The sequence below is a fragment of the Piliocolobus tephrosceles genome, chromosome 1 (genome assembly GCF_002776525.5).
Source record: "Piliocolobus tephrosceles isolate RC106 chromosome 1, ASM277652v3, whole genome shotgun sequence".
In the NCBI taxonomy this organism is placed as follows: Eukaryota; Metazoa; Chordata; class Mammalia; order Primates; family Cercopithecidae; genus Piliocolobus; species Piliocolobus tephrosceles.
In genome coordinates, this window is record NC_045434.1 from 86,484,910 (window position 1) to 86,498,724 (window position 13,815).

General features: G+C 45.3%; 1 protein-coding gene across 1 annotated transcript; it reads right to left on the reverse strand.

Moving 5' to 3' along the window:
* Window positions 1-3,969: 3,969 nt before the first annotated feature.
* On the reverse strand, window positions 3,970-7,428 carry GJA5 (gap junction protein alpha 5). Its single transcript, XM_023193432.1, has 2 exons — window positions 7,350-7,428; window positions 3,970-6,128 (listed from the first exon to the last, which is right to left on the reverse strand). Exon 2 carries the CDS (start codon window positions 6,093-6,095, stop codon window positions 5,019-5,021), a length of 1,077 nt encoding a protein of 358 aa, XP_023049200.1. The 5' UTR covers window positions 6,096-6,128; window positions 7,350-7,428; the 3' UTR covers window positions 3,970-5,018.
* Between the last annotated feature and the right edge of the window lie 6,387 nt (window positions 7,429-13,815).

Genomic DNA, 13,815 nt, shown 5'->3' on the forward strand with positions numbered 1-13,815 from the left:
GAAGTCCAGCTCCAAATCCAGATCAGGGTCTGGAGCCTTACTGCCAGCTGAGACATGTCCCCAACAGTGCCTGCCTGCCTGTCTGGTATCTTACACAACTTCCATGGCCTAGCTTCCCTGCTATGTGCTCCTCCACCCTCCGCATTCCCCACCTCTCTGTGTACTTGATGTTTTGCTGCTTTGACTTCCCTGATGCTAAGGCTACTCTGGGCCATGCCGTGCTGACTCTCTCCCAGCGCCTTTGGATATAGTCTTCCAACAAGCCTGGACTGGACTCCCTTCTGTCCCCTAGCCCCCCTGCCACCCCTCTCCAGCCGTACCCCACGGAATAGGCCAAAGTGTGTTATCAGAATTGATACTAGTGGATTCTGACAGTCTTCCTGATCATGAAAAAAAAAAAAAAATAGGGCTTTTAGAACTTAACATATATTTTCTTGTTTTAATTCAGGTATTTTACATATGCTCCTTTTGCTTCCTTGAGTGAAAAGATTTCAGTCTTTTGAATTTTTTGTAGAAAGAGGTATGTGTGTTTTGCTACAGTTGGTGCCAAACTGTGCTGTTTTAGTTACTGCTTGAATTCTGTCTTTCAAAAATGTTGGACCAAAGTGAGATAAGGGAAAGCCTTATTCTGGAATTTTCTGGAAGGAATTTAGATTCACCCACCTGGGTTCTTCCCCTGCACATCGGTGCCTGGCTTCTAAACTGTCACATCTCAGCTTCAATGTTACCTCCTCAGAAAGGACTTTCTGCTGCCCTATCTGAATACTAGAATCTCTCAGCCCACCTTTATTAACCCCTTGTTTCCTTCATGACACTTGTCACAATTTAAATTATTTTATTTAGCCCTGGGTGTGATGAATCACACCTGTAATCCTAGCACTTTGGGAGGCTGAGGCGAGTTTGAGGCCCGGAGTTTGAGACCGGCCTTGCCAACATGGCAAAACTCCATCTCTACTAAAAATGGTGCTGCATGCCTGTAATCCCAGCTACTTGGGAGGCTGAGGCACAAGAATCGCTTGAACCCAGGAGGCGGAGTCTGCAGTGAGCCAAGATCGCACCACTGCACTCCAGCCTGGGCAACACAGTGAGCCCTGTCTCACACACACACACACAAAATTATTTTATTTGTTTATTTGTGTTAAGAGTGCCTTCCCCACCAGACTGTAAGATCCAAAAAGCAGGAACCATGTCTGGTTTCTAAAATTGTACTCCTAAAGCCTAACAGAATGCCTAGCTGAAAATAGCTGGTCAGTAATTCTTTGTTGAGTGACAATATTTTCCACTTGAAACAACAGTAAAAAACTATAGACCCTACCTATCTCTGATGACCATCAAGTGACCAATGAAAGGAAAAATCCCTAATCATATTCTACTTAAAAATCTAGGATTTAAAAAAATCTGTTTATTATCAAGGACCAACTGCAGGGGCTTCCAGAACTTCCTGAGGATTGGGACGTGGGCAGCTCCCTCCAGCCTCTCTGTTTTCCTGATTTCCACATCATGACAGCAATCCTGCAAGATGCCTACTGTCCTTGTTCTTTTGTTTTTCTCTCTGGTATCGCAATTTGCTATTAGGAAAAAATCTGAAACCCATTCATACTATGATTTTACATAGGAGTATTATTAGCATTTAACCACTTAAACACTTGAGCCATTGGAGTGAAACATTCTGGTAGACATTCTGTTCTTATCTGGCACTGGAGGAAGCAATTTAAGGAAATGGGCCTAAAGGGGCCTGCAACTCGGAGCGTGTTCACTCTATTACCAGCCAGATTATGCTCTTTAGTGATGAAGCTTTAGAAGGGAGGCAGAAAGAAAGAAAATGAGAGTAGACATACATGAGGTTGAAATCTTACTATAAGTTCCTTAGTTTTGCCGTCCGGCATAAAATGAACTGTTAAATGTTAACAACTATGTTTATAAAAATGTGAGATGGACTGGTTTTTATTTTTCTAGGAGAAAAAAAATGGGTTCCCGGTGCTTTCTTTAGTTGGACTACTGCGGTATCTCTGGGTGGAGCACCTTATCCTCAGACAGAGGCCAGGTGTACTCCTAAGTCTCCATATTGGTGTCATAATATGCGTTCTATGATCTCTTTGCAAGACCTCTTTTAAAAAGCTTTCCTGCTCTGGTAAACAAGACTGATTGGTAGTTAAGATTACACTTTTGTTTGTCTTTCCTAATCTTCTCTCGGAAATGACAACCATTTGTTGGTGAAAGGCTAGGTGGTCGGTCCCTTGACCCTTTGTTTGGAGCAACAGTTATTTCTCTTCTTCCAAATAGATGAAATATCAATCAGGGAGCCAGTGAGAAGTAGCCCCACTCTCAGGGAACTCTCCTGGGCATCAGTTTACGTATCTGTAAAACGGTGATACAAAGACCTTTATCACAGACTCATCCTTAGGGTCTATACTTCTCTAAAGCCTTCTCATTTTTTAGGTCCAGGTCAGGTCTCCCCTCTTTTCTGTGTAGTTTGTTAGTTTTTTGTTTTGTTTTTTATGTATCATCTCCTGGAGCCTATGGTTCCTAGAACTGATGATACATTAATTCCTGTTTAATTCTATTCTAATTGTTAGAATAGAATAATGTGAGTTAATCTGATCACATTAGGCAGATTGTGGGCTTGATAAAGAGAAGTTCTGGAATCATCTCTCAACATCCCATTTCCAAATACTGTGTATTCAAAACAATAACAAAAATAATCAGATAATAACAACAATTACCATGTAATGACTGTTATTTCCCAAGCACTCTGCTGAACTCTTTACAGTCAACTCAGATAACAGCTCTATGAGGTACTTAACAGCTCAGTTAACAGCCCATGAGGTAGATATTAATGGGGCCCAATTTACAGATGAAGAAACCAAGGCTCAGAGATTGTCTTGCTGGAGTCCAGATGTAAGTTAGCAACTGGAATTTTAACCCTTGCATGCCTGACTTCAAAGCTCTTTGCATTACGGCTTACTGATGGGTACAGTCCAAGCGCTCCCCTCCCCACCAAGTCTGCCATCCTCTTGTAGTCACAGCATGAAGTGGACAACAAAAGAGAGACAGATGTAGAGATGGATTTTATTTAGACAAATTACACATTTTACTTAATTTTTCCTTTCTAAAACCCTCACCATCAAAGATTGATCCCATAGAACTTCTAATTCAAGAATGCTCATTTCATAAAACATTTCAGAGATAGAAGGGGAGAAAATATTAATGCTAGGCAATAGATTAAAAGGTGTCCCCTCCAGGGACCTGGGATGATCAGACATTCCTTCCTAAATGGCATCCTAGTCACTTTTCTCCACTTCCCCACTCTCATTTTTCTTTTCACCCAACAATAGCATCCAAGTATCAGCAGAGGGCCCAGAGACAGGCAGGTGAGTCAGAGGTTGCACCTCCTGAGCCTTTAGCCTCCTCTGTCCCAACCTCTCGTGCCTATCTGTTTAGTTTAATAACACCAAGACAGTGAGGCTTAGCCCCTCTGCGAGGCAGCCGGAGAGGAGAGCAGGAAGACACAAGTTTCTCTGTGGTTTCCTTTCCTTATTTCAGGACTCCCCTAGCCTTTACCCATCCTATCAGCACATACACACACACACACATGCATTTTAATAATGTAATAATCTCTCTATAAGTCTCAGTATCCAACAATTCTGAGCATCCTTTACCTTCATCCAAAACAACAGTAACCCATTATGGATCCAGTGAATACAGAAACAAGGCCAGTCCCTGGGGAAGGCAAGGCTTTTCTACAGCCCCCACTTGGCAGTCTCATTAGGGGCACTAGGGAGACATAGGAATCTCTGTGCTCTTTAAATAAAGGCCCTGCCAAGAGAACTGGAGATTCCCCTACTATTTCCATGCCCCTGTTAAAGCCTCCAGGAGAGGGAGATCTGGGGGCCTCCATAGCTGTCATCACACCTTTTCTTGGCACTAAGTTGGCAGTCAGCAAAGGAAGTAAATAGGAGGGGAAAATCGTTTTCCAGTGTTTTCTCTCCTATTTTATTTTCATCTTCACAGCAGAATTTTTTTTCCACAGGGGGAATCTGAGAAGTACAATGCTTTCTTTGTTTTAACAAGGCCTGGGGAAATTCCACTGGCCTCAGTGGCTGGGGATCTGGTCAGGGTTCGAGAGAGAACAACAGCTTCTTGGATATTCCTGTCGATAAGGCCTTCAGGGAATGGCTGGGTGAACAGCCAAGGGAGAAAGGGAAGGGATGGTTTCTATCATTGGATTGAACTGTAAAGGAGCTGCAGGGTGACAGATATTGGCAGGAATTCCAGTGGAGTTTGTGTGTACAGTGACTCCCTAGCAGAGCTGACATCTTCACAGGCTAGGTGTACACCCTGGCAGAAGGAAACGTTGCAACATCACCAAGGTGGGGCATTTGCCAAAGGTACATACTAAGGCATTTGTAAAGTTGAGGCTGCTGGTAAAGTTCCAAGAAACCCTTTTTATAAAGACTGAGTAGAGGGAGGAGAAGCCAAAGGCAACCCAAGGACATCTCACCACTACTCTGAGGAATGGTCCATGGAGACAACAGACTCAAGGAGCACATATAATGCAAGTTCCTTGATTCATGCTCTCTGTTGGCTGGGAACTTTGAGCTCTTCCTTGGAGGAGGGAGGGTGATCAGGTCAAGGAGGTAGGAACTTAAAGAATGCATCTGGTATGTTGCTGGTATGTAGAGAAAGAGTCATTCTATCCCTCTGGCTATCCCTTCCAGGCCAGCTTTTGCCATGCTTCCCTTCCCTCCCTCTACCCTGTTTCATGAGTAGCCTGAAAGGCTTCATATACTGGGTAGAGGGTGGGGAGGGAACTGCAGTCTGGGTGGATAGTCATGTCTCTTACTATCCCAGAGCCCTGATTACAGTTTCTAGAATTAATGAGCAATGTCATTGAGACCCAGGGCCCAAAGGAGCCAAGCAGTGATGACAGTGAGAAAGCATCATTTCAGAAGGGACACATCTTTCTTCTCTGAGCCTCCTTTGTTCCTACCTGGTCCTGGTCCTCCCATAAAGGAGGGTCACACTGATAGGTCATCTGACCTGGCCTTGCTGCTGGCCTTACTAAGACGTCGCTTGTCGCTATGATAGCCATGGGGAAGGCGGTGACCTGGTGAGACTCCATTGGGCACCTCAGGCTTCTGGCCATAACGAACCTGGATGAAACCTTCCCCAGGAGTCTGCTCCTGACCTCGCACTTGCTCAGTGGCCAGGTTGTCTGTGTTTTGTTGGGAGGCCATATTATTGCTGAAGGGATTGAAGAATTTTCCCCCAGGGCCATTCTCCAGGCACTGATTAAAGTCGGGGGGTGGTGTGCAACTCTGGACCATGCTCACAGAGGGGCCAGAAAGCTGGCACTTAACCATGTGCTGCCGCGGCTTGACAAATCGCTGTCTGATCTTCTTCCAGCCCAGGTGGTAGAGCTCAGCCAGGCTAAGGAGGAGGGACAGTGCAGCCACAGCCAGCATAAAGACAATGAAGACATTCTTCTCGGTGGGCCGGGATACGTAACAGTTGACCGGGTGGGGACAGGGACTCCTGCGGCAGACGTGCAGGGTGGTCAGGAAGATTCCGTAGATGAGGTACTGGCCCACAATGAAGCCCACCTCCATGGTGGTGCGGATCAGGATGCTGCACACATAGGTGTTGAGCAGGGAGCCCTGGAGGACAATCCTTCCATTCCCTTCCTCCCAGCAGGACAGTTCTGCTTTCTCAGCCACCGGGTACTCGTAAGAGCCAGAGCGCTGGACCTCTTTGGCCCTCTCGGCCTCCCGTAGCTTGCGCTTCTCCTGCATGCGCACAGTGTGCATGGCGTGGCCCATGTACACCAGAGAGGGCGTGGAGACGAAGATGATCTGCAGCACCCAGTAGCGAATGTGGGAGATGGGGAAAGCTTGGTCGTAGCAGACGTTCTGGCAGCCAGGCTGAATCGTATCACACCGGAAATCAGCCTGCTCATCCCCCCAGGAAGACTCAGCAGCTGTGCCCAGCACGAGCATACGGAATATGAAAAGGACAGTGAGCCAGACCTTGCCTACCACGGTCGAGTGCTTATGTACTTCCTCCAGGAATTCTCCCAGGAAGCTCCAGTCGCCCATCTTGGCACAGCCAGGTCACAGATGCCAAAACTTCTGCAAATGGGAGAGAGAAAAAGAGAGAAAAGGAGAAGGATGTTCTGTGAAGGTCTGGAAGGTCTATCATATTCTGGGATTCCACTGATCCGTCCAATGGGTTCTTTAAGACAATGCAACTTAGAAGTCAAAGCAACCAAAGAAAAGCTCTCTCTCATTTCCCAGCAAAAATAAAAAGAAAGAGAAGATTCAAAGTAGCCATATTAGCAAAATTGGAGCATGGCTGCCACACTTTAACGGATCTAGAAATCGAGGTGTGTGTTACAGTATGGATTCTGCTCTTGCCCCAGTAATTCTACTTCAGGAGGTCTGGGATGGCCCCCAGGAATCTGGATTTACAACAAGTGGCCCAAGTGGTTCTGATGCAGGCAGCGAGGGACCGCACCTGGAGAAACACGAGTATTAAAAAGAACACAGGATTGGGATCTGCAAATGTGACTCTGGGCATTTACCTCACTGAGTCTGTTTCTTCATTTATCAGATGGGGGTGGGAATAGCTACACCAGAGAATTCTGAGGATTAAGTGATATGAGGTATGTGATATTCTGAAAATCATTCCACAACTGTTCCAAATGTTAATGGCTGTTGGATGGAAAAGGAATATTTTTATGGCTCCAGAGGGCAGAACTAGGTGGAGGAGGAAAGAGTGAGGATGCAATCGGCAAATTTGGCCCCTCAGGAAGCACTCTGCAAAAATCAGAACCGTCCAGCATAGACCAGCTGTGTTGGGAGGTGGCAAACAAAAAGTGTGCTTTGGTCACACCAGCTAACGGTATCACAGATGAGTGCTCACTTCCCCTGGCTGGTAAGGCAATGTTGATCTCCCGTGCCTCAGTGCAACACAGCCATTCCAACCACACAGCTCAGCTCGCCCTGCTGCTAAGTTTCTATGTCTCACTTAAATAAGGTTCTCACACACAGATCTACCCACCCTTATGTCCAGAATAAATGTCCCAAAACGTTATGTCCCTTACAAAATCCTCCCTCATCTGGCTCTTGTCTGCTTTTCCAGCTTCTTCCTGCCTGTCCACATGAGTTCCTTTTGTCCAGCCATGCGAAGTCTTCCCAAATGCCCTCCTTCTGTACCTCTACATGGCCCCTCACTCCTAGCTGAATCCCATTTACCTTTCAAAACTTAACCCAGTCATTGCCTCCTCCAACTCTCCCTCTTCCATCAAGCTGAGCCTCTTCAGCTCCTGTGATGGTCCCTGGGACACTTACTTGTCTCCCAGTGCTTGCCGCCTTGTGTTGTAATCCTCTGCCTGTCTGTGTTCTCCCAGTAGGGACTGTTTGAGAATGGAGACTGTCTTCTCTTCTGTATCACCAGAGCCTGGCCCAGAGTAGGTGTTTAATACATCTTAGTTGAGTGAAGGAAGGAGGGGCTGACAGGCACTGTTGTTTCCCACCCAATAGAAAACCAATTCCCTGTTTCTTGCCTGCCTCCCATTGGCAGGGTGAAAAAGCCAGGTATTACTTTCTCAATCTCCTCTGCAGTTAGTTCTGGTAGGTGAGGTATGGAGAGAATCTAAAGTAGAGGGAATGCTCCAGACAAGGTTTTTCTACCCCCCAGTAAATGGAGAGAGCCTCACTCACAGTGCTCCTATCCCCCTGTGAACAAGAGGGAACCTCACTCACAGTGCTCCCATCCCCCAGTGAATAGGAGTGAGCTCCGCTTGCCCCCACCGCTTCCTGCCTGTGGACAGAGTTGTATGAACCAGGATGTCTAAAGCTGTCCAGAGAATCTCAGAAATGTCAACCAGTGCCCTGAGGCCTCTGAAGCAATTCTTGAGGCTCCCTACCTCCAGAATTCTTACTTAGTGAATAATAGATGTGCTTACAGTTTAAGTCTCTAACCATTCCTAATCAACAGGATCACAAAGATCTCGGAGGGAATGGAGCATACTATATTCCTTTCTTAGAATCATAAAACCTCAGATTTGGGTGGGACTTTAGAGGTTTGTCAAATTCAAACTTGACCTTCATATCTTTGCTGCCAACGTGCTCCTGGTTTCTGTCTGAACATTCTTCAGGCCTATGGGGAAAGATGGGGTCAGGATGGTGCATTTTATAGTCCAGGCTTCCTCAGCTCTTGAGTTGATTGTTGCCTTGGCAGGGACCAACCTCCTGGCCCTGTCTTCTCTCAGACCCCAGGTCCCCAACCTTGAGAGTATACAGAGTCCCTGGGAATGAGGGAGTTCCTGAGTGAGCAGAAAGGGTCTTATCTCTGCTCCTCTCTGTATCAAAGACCCATCCATGTATTGAGGCCTGTCCTATCATTTGTGATCAGACATCTGCCTCATTTCCTCAGGTGGCGAAGCACCCCCTCTTTTAGCCTCCAAATGTGGAAAATTGTGGAGCGTGTACTCAAAAGGAAAATGGCTGATTAGATAAGAGTTTGAATTGTCTGTCCTCTCTTCTGGGCACATGTACAGTGTTCAGCACCTTCAGGGTCAGCCACACACGTGCAGTGACTGAACTATGGTGAGTGTCTGAGAAAAAGAGGGAGGGAGAGAAGGGGAGGAATAAAAAGAAGAGAAGAAAAGGCAAGGACAAGGGGGAGGTGGAAATGGAGAAAAAGACCATGTAAGGGTTAAGAAAAGACAGATGCAGAAGTTAGCTTACTGAGGTTTGACAAATTTCTATTACCATCTGCTGGGCTTAGATAAATGATTCACTCTGTGTTTCACTTTCCTCACCTGCAAAATGGACATACTGTTAACTCATAGAGTGCTATGAAATGACGCATACAAAGCACTTAACACAGTGTTCAGCAAATAAGAACTGAATCAAAGGTAGCCATTACTAGCAATGAGAGTGGTGGGGAAGGATGAGAGGCAGAAGAAGGAGGGAGAAAGAGAAATTAGAAAGTAGAGAAAGATGCATTACAAAGGAGAAAATAAATGGAAGCAAGAGTAGAAGGGGAGGAAATGAGAAGAAAATGGAAATAGAAAGGAAACAAAAAGAAACAAATGTCATATTCTTCCAGGATTTGGGGCAAGTTTTCCACACTCAGTCCCTGAAGACTTCTCCCTTGATCTCACTCTGTCACTCATTCCTTGCAAGTCCCGAAGGAAGTGTAAAAATAGTTCCAGGCAAAGAATGTGACCCTTTGGTCTAATCTGCCAAGAGGCTTGACTGCTGACTCCTTCGCTGCTATCCAAGGAATTCCACCTGGAAGAGGTAAAGCACAGGTACAAGAAAGGAACACCTTGGAAAACCAGAAAGGCGGTATTAGGAAGGATGTCTGATTGGGAGGGAACAAGAGAAACTATCTGAGGAGGTATGGGGGTGAGGCAGACCTCCTGGGCCCAGGCAGAGGAAATAGGGTGAAGGGTTTTTCATGTATGACTTCCTGCTGACGCTCAGGCAAGGTCAGAGAAACTTAAAATTGCTGCCATGTACCAGATGCTCAGTTTATAATGTGAAAGGTCTCCGACTGTAGTTACTTTTCCAGCTACGTTGGCTCCCTTTGGATACCCCTATCTCAGCCACAGAAATTTGTAGATTAGATACTCAGTGAGTTTACTGGGCGTATAGCATATAAACTACTTTGTCGATTATTATCTGCTTCTTGGCAGGAAGTGTGTTAGGAGGGGCATAGGAAGCTGCCCATGCCATGAATAAATGCTATCAAACACAATGGCAATTTACCTCACTGCTTTAGCAGTTATCCTCACTGGCTTCCTACCACTTAGAAAGTCTAAGCTGCTTCACTTGCCATTTGAAACCCTGTACAGTCTCATGCTGCCGTTTTTCAGCTTTTCCACTCATACACTCAATACTTAAGCTACACAATTTCCCATGTACATATACACATCTCACCACTTCTCACCCACGTATCTTGGCTTCTTATGTTCCTTCTGCCTAGAATGTCCTTTATTTCATTCATTTAATAAGTTTATTGAGTGGCTACAGGGTGCCAGCCATCATTCTAGACAATGAGGATACAGCAGGAAGGAGGGGAAACAAACAAGGATTCCCTGCCTTCACTGAGTGTAACTGCCTTTATACCCCTTAATTAAGAGCAGACAGTAAATACATGATTTCAATAAAACATGATGTGTGTTAACATTAAGGGAGTATAAGGTGTTGTGGGAATGTGGGGCAGGAGCCTGAATCTGGTTTATGGGTTTTGGGGAGGGTCCTAGGGAATTGTGTTCTAAAGCCCTCTGCCACTGATACAAGTTCTGAAATCAGCAAGGCAAAAAGAGATGGTCCCTAGAACCTGGAAGAGAACCATCCCAACTCTAAAGGTTCTTCACTCCCAAGCCTTCAACATCCTCTTTCAACATGTCCTATCCTGGGATAAAGCAAATTTTGGAGGGGCCACTAGGGAACTTGTTTGGCAATAGTAACATGATGCTAGATAAGAGGAAGAGGGCCAGAGGAAGGATTTTGTGTATAGTGAGCATAAATCATTTTCTGCTTTTATTTTGTGTACTATATGGCCAAATGGCCACAAATAAAACTCAGGCACCTACATTCTTAATCCAGTGTTCCTTTTTTTTTTTTTTTTTTTGAGATGAAGTCTTGCTTTGTCACCCAGGCTGGAGTGCAGTGGCACTATCTCAACTCACTGCAACCTCTGCCTGCCAGTTTCAAGCAATTTTCCCTGCCTTAGCCTCTGGAGTAGCTGGGATTAGAAGCGTGTGCCACCATGCCTGGTTAATTTTTGTATTTTTAGTAGTGAAGGGGTTTCACCATGTGGGCCAGGCTGGTCTCAAATTCCTGACCTCAGTTGGTCCTCCCGCCTTGGCCTCCCAAAGTGCTGGGATTACAAGCGTGAGCCACTGCGCCCAGCCCAGTGCTCCTTCTTATGGTAACATTGTGGTCCCCCTACACGGCCAATGTTTTTCAAAGAAAATCATTTCAGAGCAACCTGGATTAATCATAAACTCATAGCCAGAACCTTTTCCGCTGACTCTGCAAATCTACAGCAAAATGGAGAAGTCTTCTAAAATTGACCTCAGCCCTCTTTGGTGTCTCCTGAACTCCAGAAGACTCTAAATTACCATCCAGCATGTAGGATACATTCTCACACTTGGCTATATATTTCCTTAGACTTGTTTTCTAAACATTTGTCTATCAGTCAACCTGCAGATACTTTGCTGAGTCCCCTTTATGTGCCCACCACTGTTCTGAGTAATGAGAACAGTCCCAAAGAGGTGCAAGGCCTGACACACACTGGGCACTCAATGATGTCTATTAAATTAATAAAATCGGCAGGGCGTGGTAGTTCATACCTGTAATTCCAGCACTTTGGAAGGCCAAGATGGGCAGATCATCTGAGGTCAGGAGTTCAAGACCAGCCTAGCCAACATGGCGAAACCCCATCTCCATTAAAATTAAAAAATTAGCCCACTGTGGTGGTAGGCAGCTGTAATCGCAGCTACTCAGGAGGCTGAGGCAGGGGAGTCACTTGAATCTGGGCAGTGGAGGTTGCAATGAGCTGAGATCATGCCAGTGCACTCTGCCTGGGCAACAGAGTGAGACTCCGTCTCAAAAAAAAAAAAAAAAAATTAATAAAATCAGGCATGATTCCTTCTGTCAAGTATTTAACAGCTTTTTCTCTCAAATGGGTAGTATGCTTCTCAAAGGTAAAAGCCCTATGTCTTCTACTTTGAATTCTTATTGCATCAGGTTCTCTCATTTGGTACACAATAAATGCTTTCTTAATGATTGAAGAAAATGTTTGGCTAGCAGTAATATTGAAAAGAGGTCCTAAGGAGGCTCAAATCTTTCTTAAGGTCAGCAGTAAAAATAAAACCTCACAATAAGTAAATAAAAATAAAAGCTTACATACTGTTCAAAATGTGCTTCTACATTCTCTTGTTGGTTCCAAGAGAGCAGGATCATATTTGTTCTGTTCAAGACCGAATACCTTCAGAATGTTATAGACATTCAATTTTTATTGTTGAATGAATGAATCCTCATAACCACTTTGTGGGGTGATTGTTATTGCCTGTGTTTTGCAGAGGAGGAAACATATAAAAGTGATTCGTTCGAAGAAACAATTAATGGGGGAAGAACCAGGGCTTCATTCCAGAGTTTCTGTTCAAGTCTGGTGCGTGCCAGAAAGTTTCATTCTGTCTTCCCTCCAAGAGTGGAGCTCATCAATTTTTAGACCTTTGAGAGGACTTCCCAGTGGAGATAACTCTTGTGGAGGAGTTAGGGGTATGTGATGTTTGTAGGGGTGTGGAGTGGGTGGAGGAGTTACAGAAGAGATGAGGGGATTTCAGACAAAAGCAAGACTGCGTGAACAAATTCATTGAAATGAAAACCAACATGGTTTTAGAGTACAATGAGCAGAGCATGGAGGGAGAGTGCAGAGCAGGCAGAAACAGATTGTGGAGAGTTTTAACAGCCATGCCTAGGAGTTTGGAGTTATTCTCAACCCACATGATAGGCCATGCTTGGTCCATGATTTGCTCCTGAGGGCCTAATCTGAAGCCTCCAAATGGGGTTGGGGATGTAAAGGACTGCACAATTAGTAATGTCCATGCTTGTAGCAGTCTTTTAGTAGTGGCTGCAGCATCAACTAGGTAGGCTTCCGATGACAGGTACCTCCCAGCACACTCGCTGTGACTGCACTCTCGTCTCTCCTGCTTAAGAAGGTATATTGCTAGTGAGTGAGGTGCTACCATAGGGATGCCTTGAAAATTCTTTTCTTTCTATTGATTCCAGTTCTGTCCCGTGGAGTCACACATCATAGCCCTTCTAATATAGTATTTTACAATAATTTCTGTGTCCCCCAAGTCAGCAGCCGGGCCTTGGGCTGAACTATAAAGCCTTTGAGGTCTCACACACCTGAGAATTAGTTGCTCTACAAGCCATGTATTCTTTCTCCCACTCAACCCTGAGCTCCCTGAAAACAAACTGCTTTTCTGTTCATCACTGTATTCTCCACCTGAAATTCCCCCCACCCCAAACCCCTTAGTGCTCACCACCACAGCCTGCACAGTGTGGTATGTACTTTATGAAAACAACAATGGATGAATTGATAGCATTTAAGTCTCTTAAAACACCTAATGCCAAATTGATCAAGGCAATTCTTTACCAGTTGCTGAAGAAAAGGATGAGAACGCACACAGAGGCCAAGCAACACGTTGGGGCCATGCTGCACGTCCGTGGAGGGGCCTTCCTGGGAAGCTAGCATAGGGACACCTGCCCAATGACGATGGTGACCAGAACACCAGGCAGATGGAAGCCACTGAGTCTTTCTTCTACCTGTGACAGAACCATTCTCTCAGCAGGACTAAATGTGTCTCAAGCAGAAATTCCATCACCGTGAACTTCTCCCTCACTGCCTCCTCCCCTCATAGTACTGGGGAACTTATCCAAGCTTGTCAAAATTAGATGACAAGACCACTCCACGGAGTCTGAGTCTAATTCTGGACAATGACACATGTTCTGGACAGTATCTAACAAATTTCTGGTTCTCAATAAAGGTTGTTATTCATAGTAATAATAACAACCCCCTGGACCCATGCTATAATTCCACTCCCCATACAGTGGAATGTGGCGCAGGGCAGAGTTCACTTGCTTCCCAATTAAGAGAATTCTGTTGTGAAAGGACCCAAAGGGCCTCACTTAAAGGCTGCCTGAGAAATAGTATCATGTCAGGGCAGTTTAGTTCAGAAAGGTGTTTATCGAGCTCCTCCGCCATGCCAGACATCAAGGTAGCTTT

Coding starts and splice junctions, on each gene's coding strand:
- GJA5 (XM_023193432.1), bottom strand. CDS start 6,095: ATGGGCGACTGGAGCTTCCTGGGAGAATTCCTGGAGGAAGTACATAAG.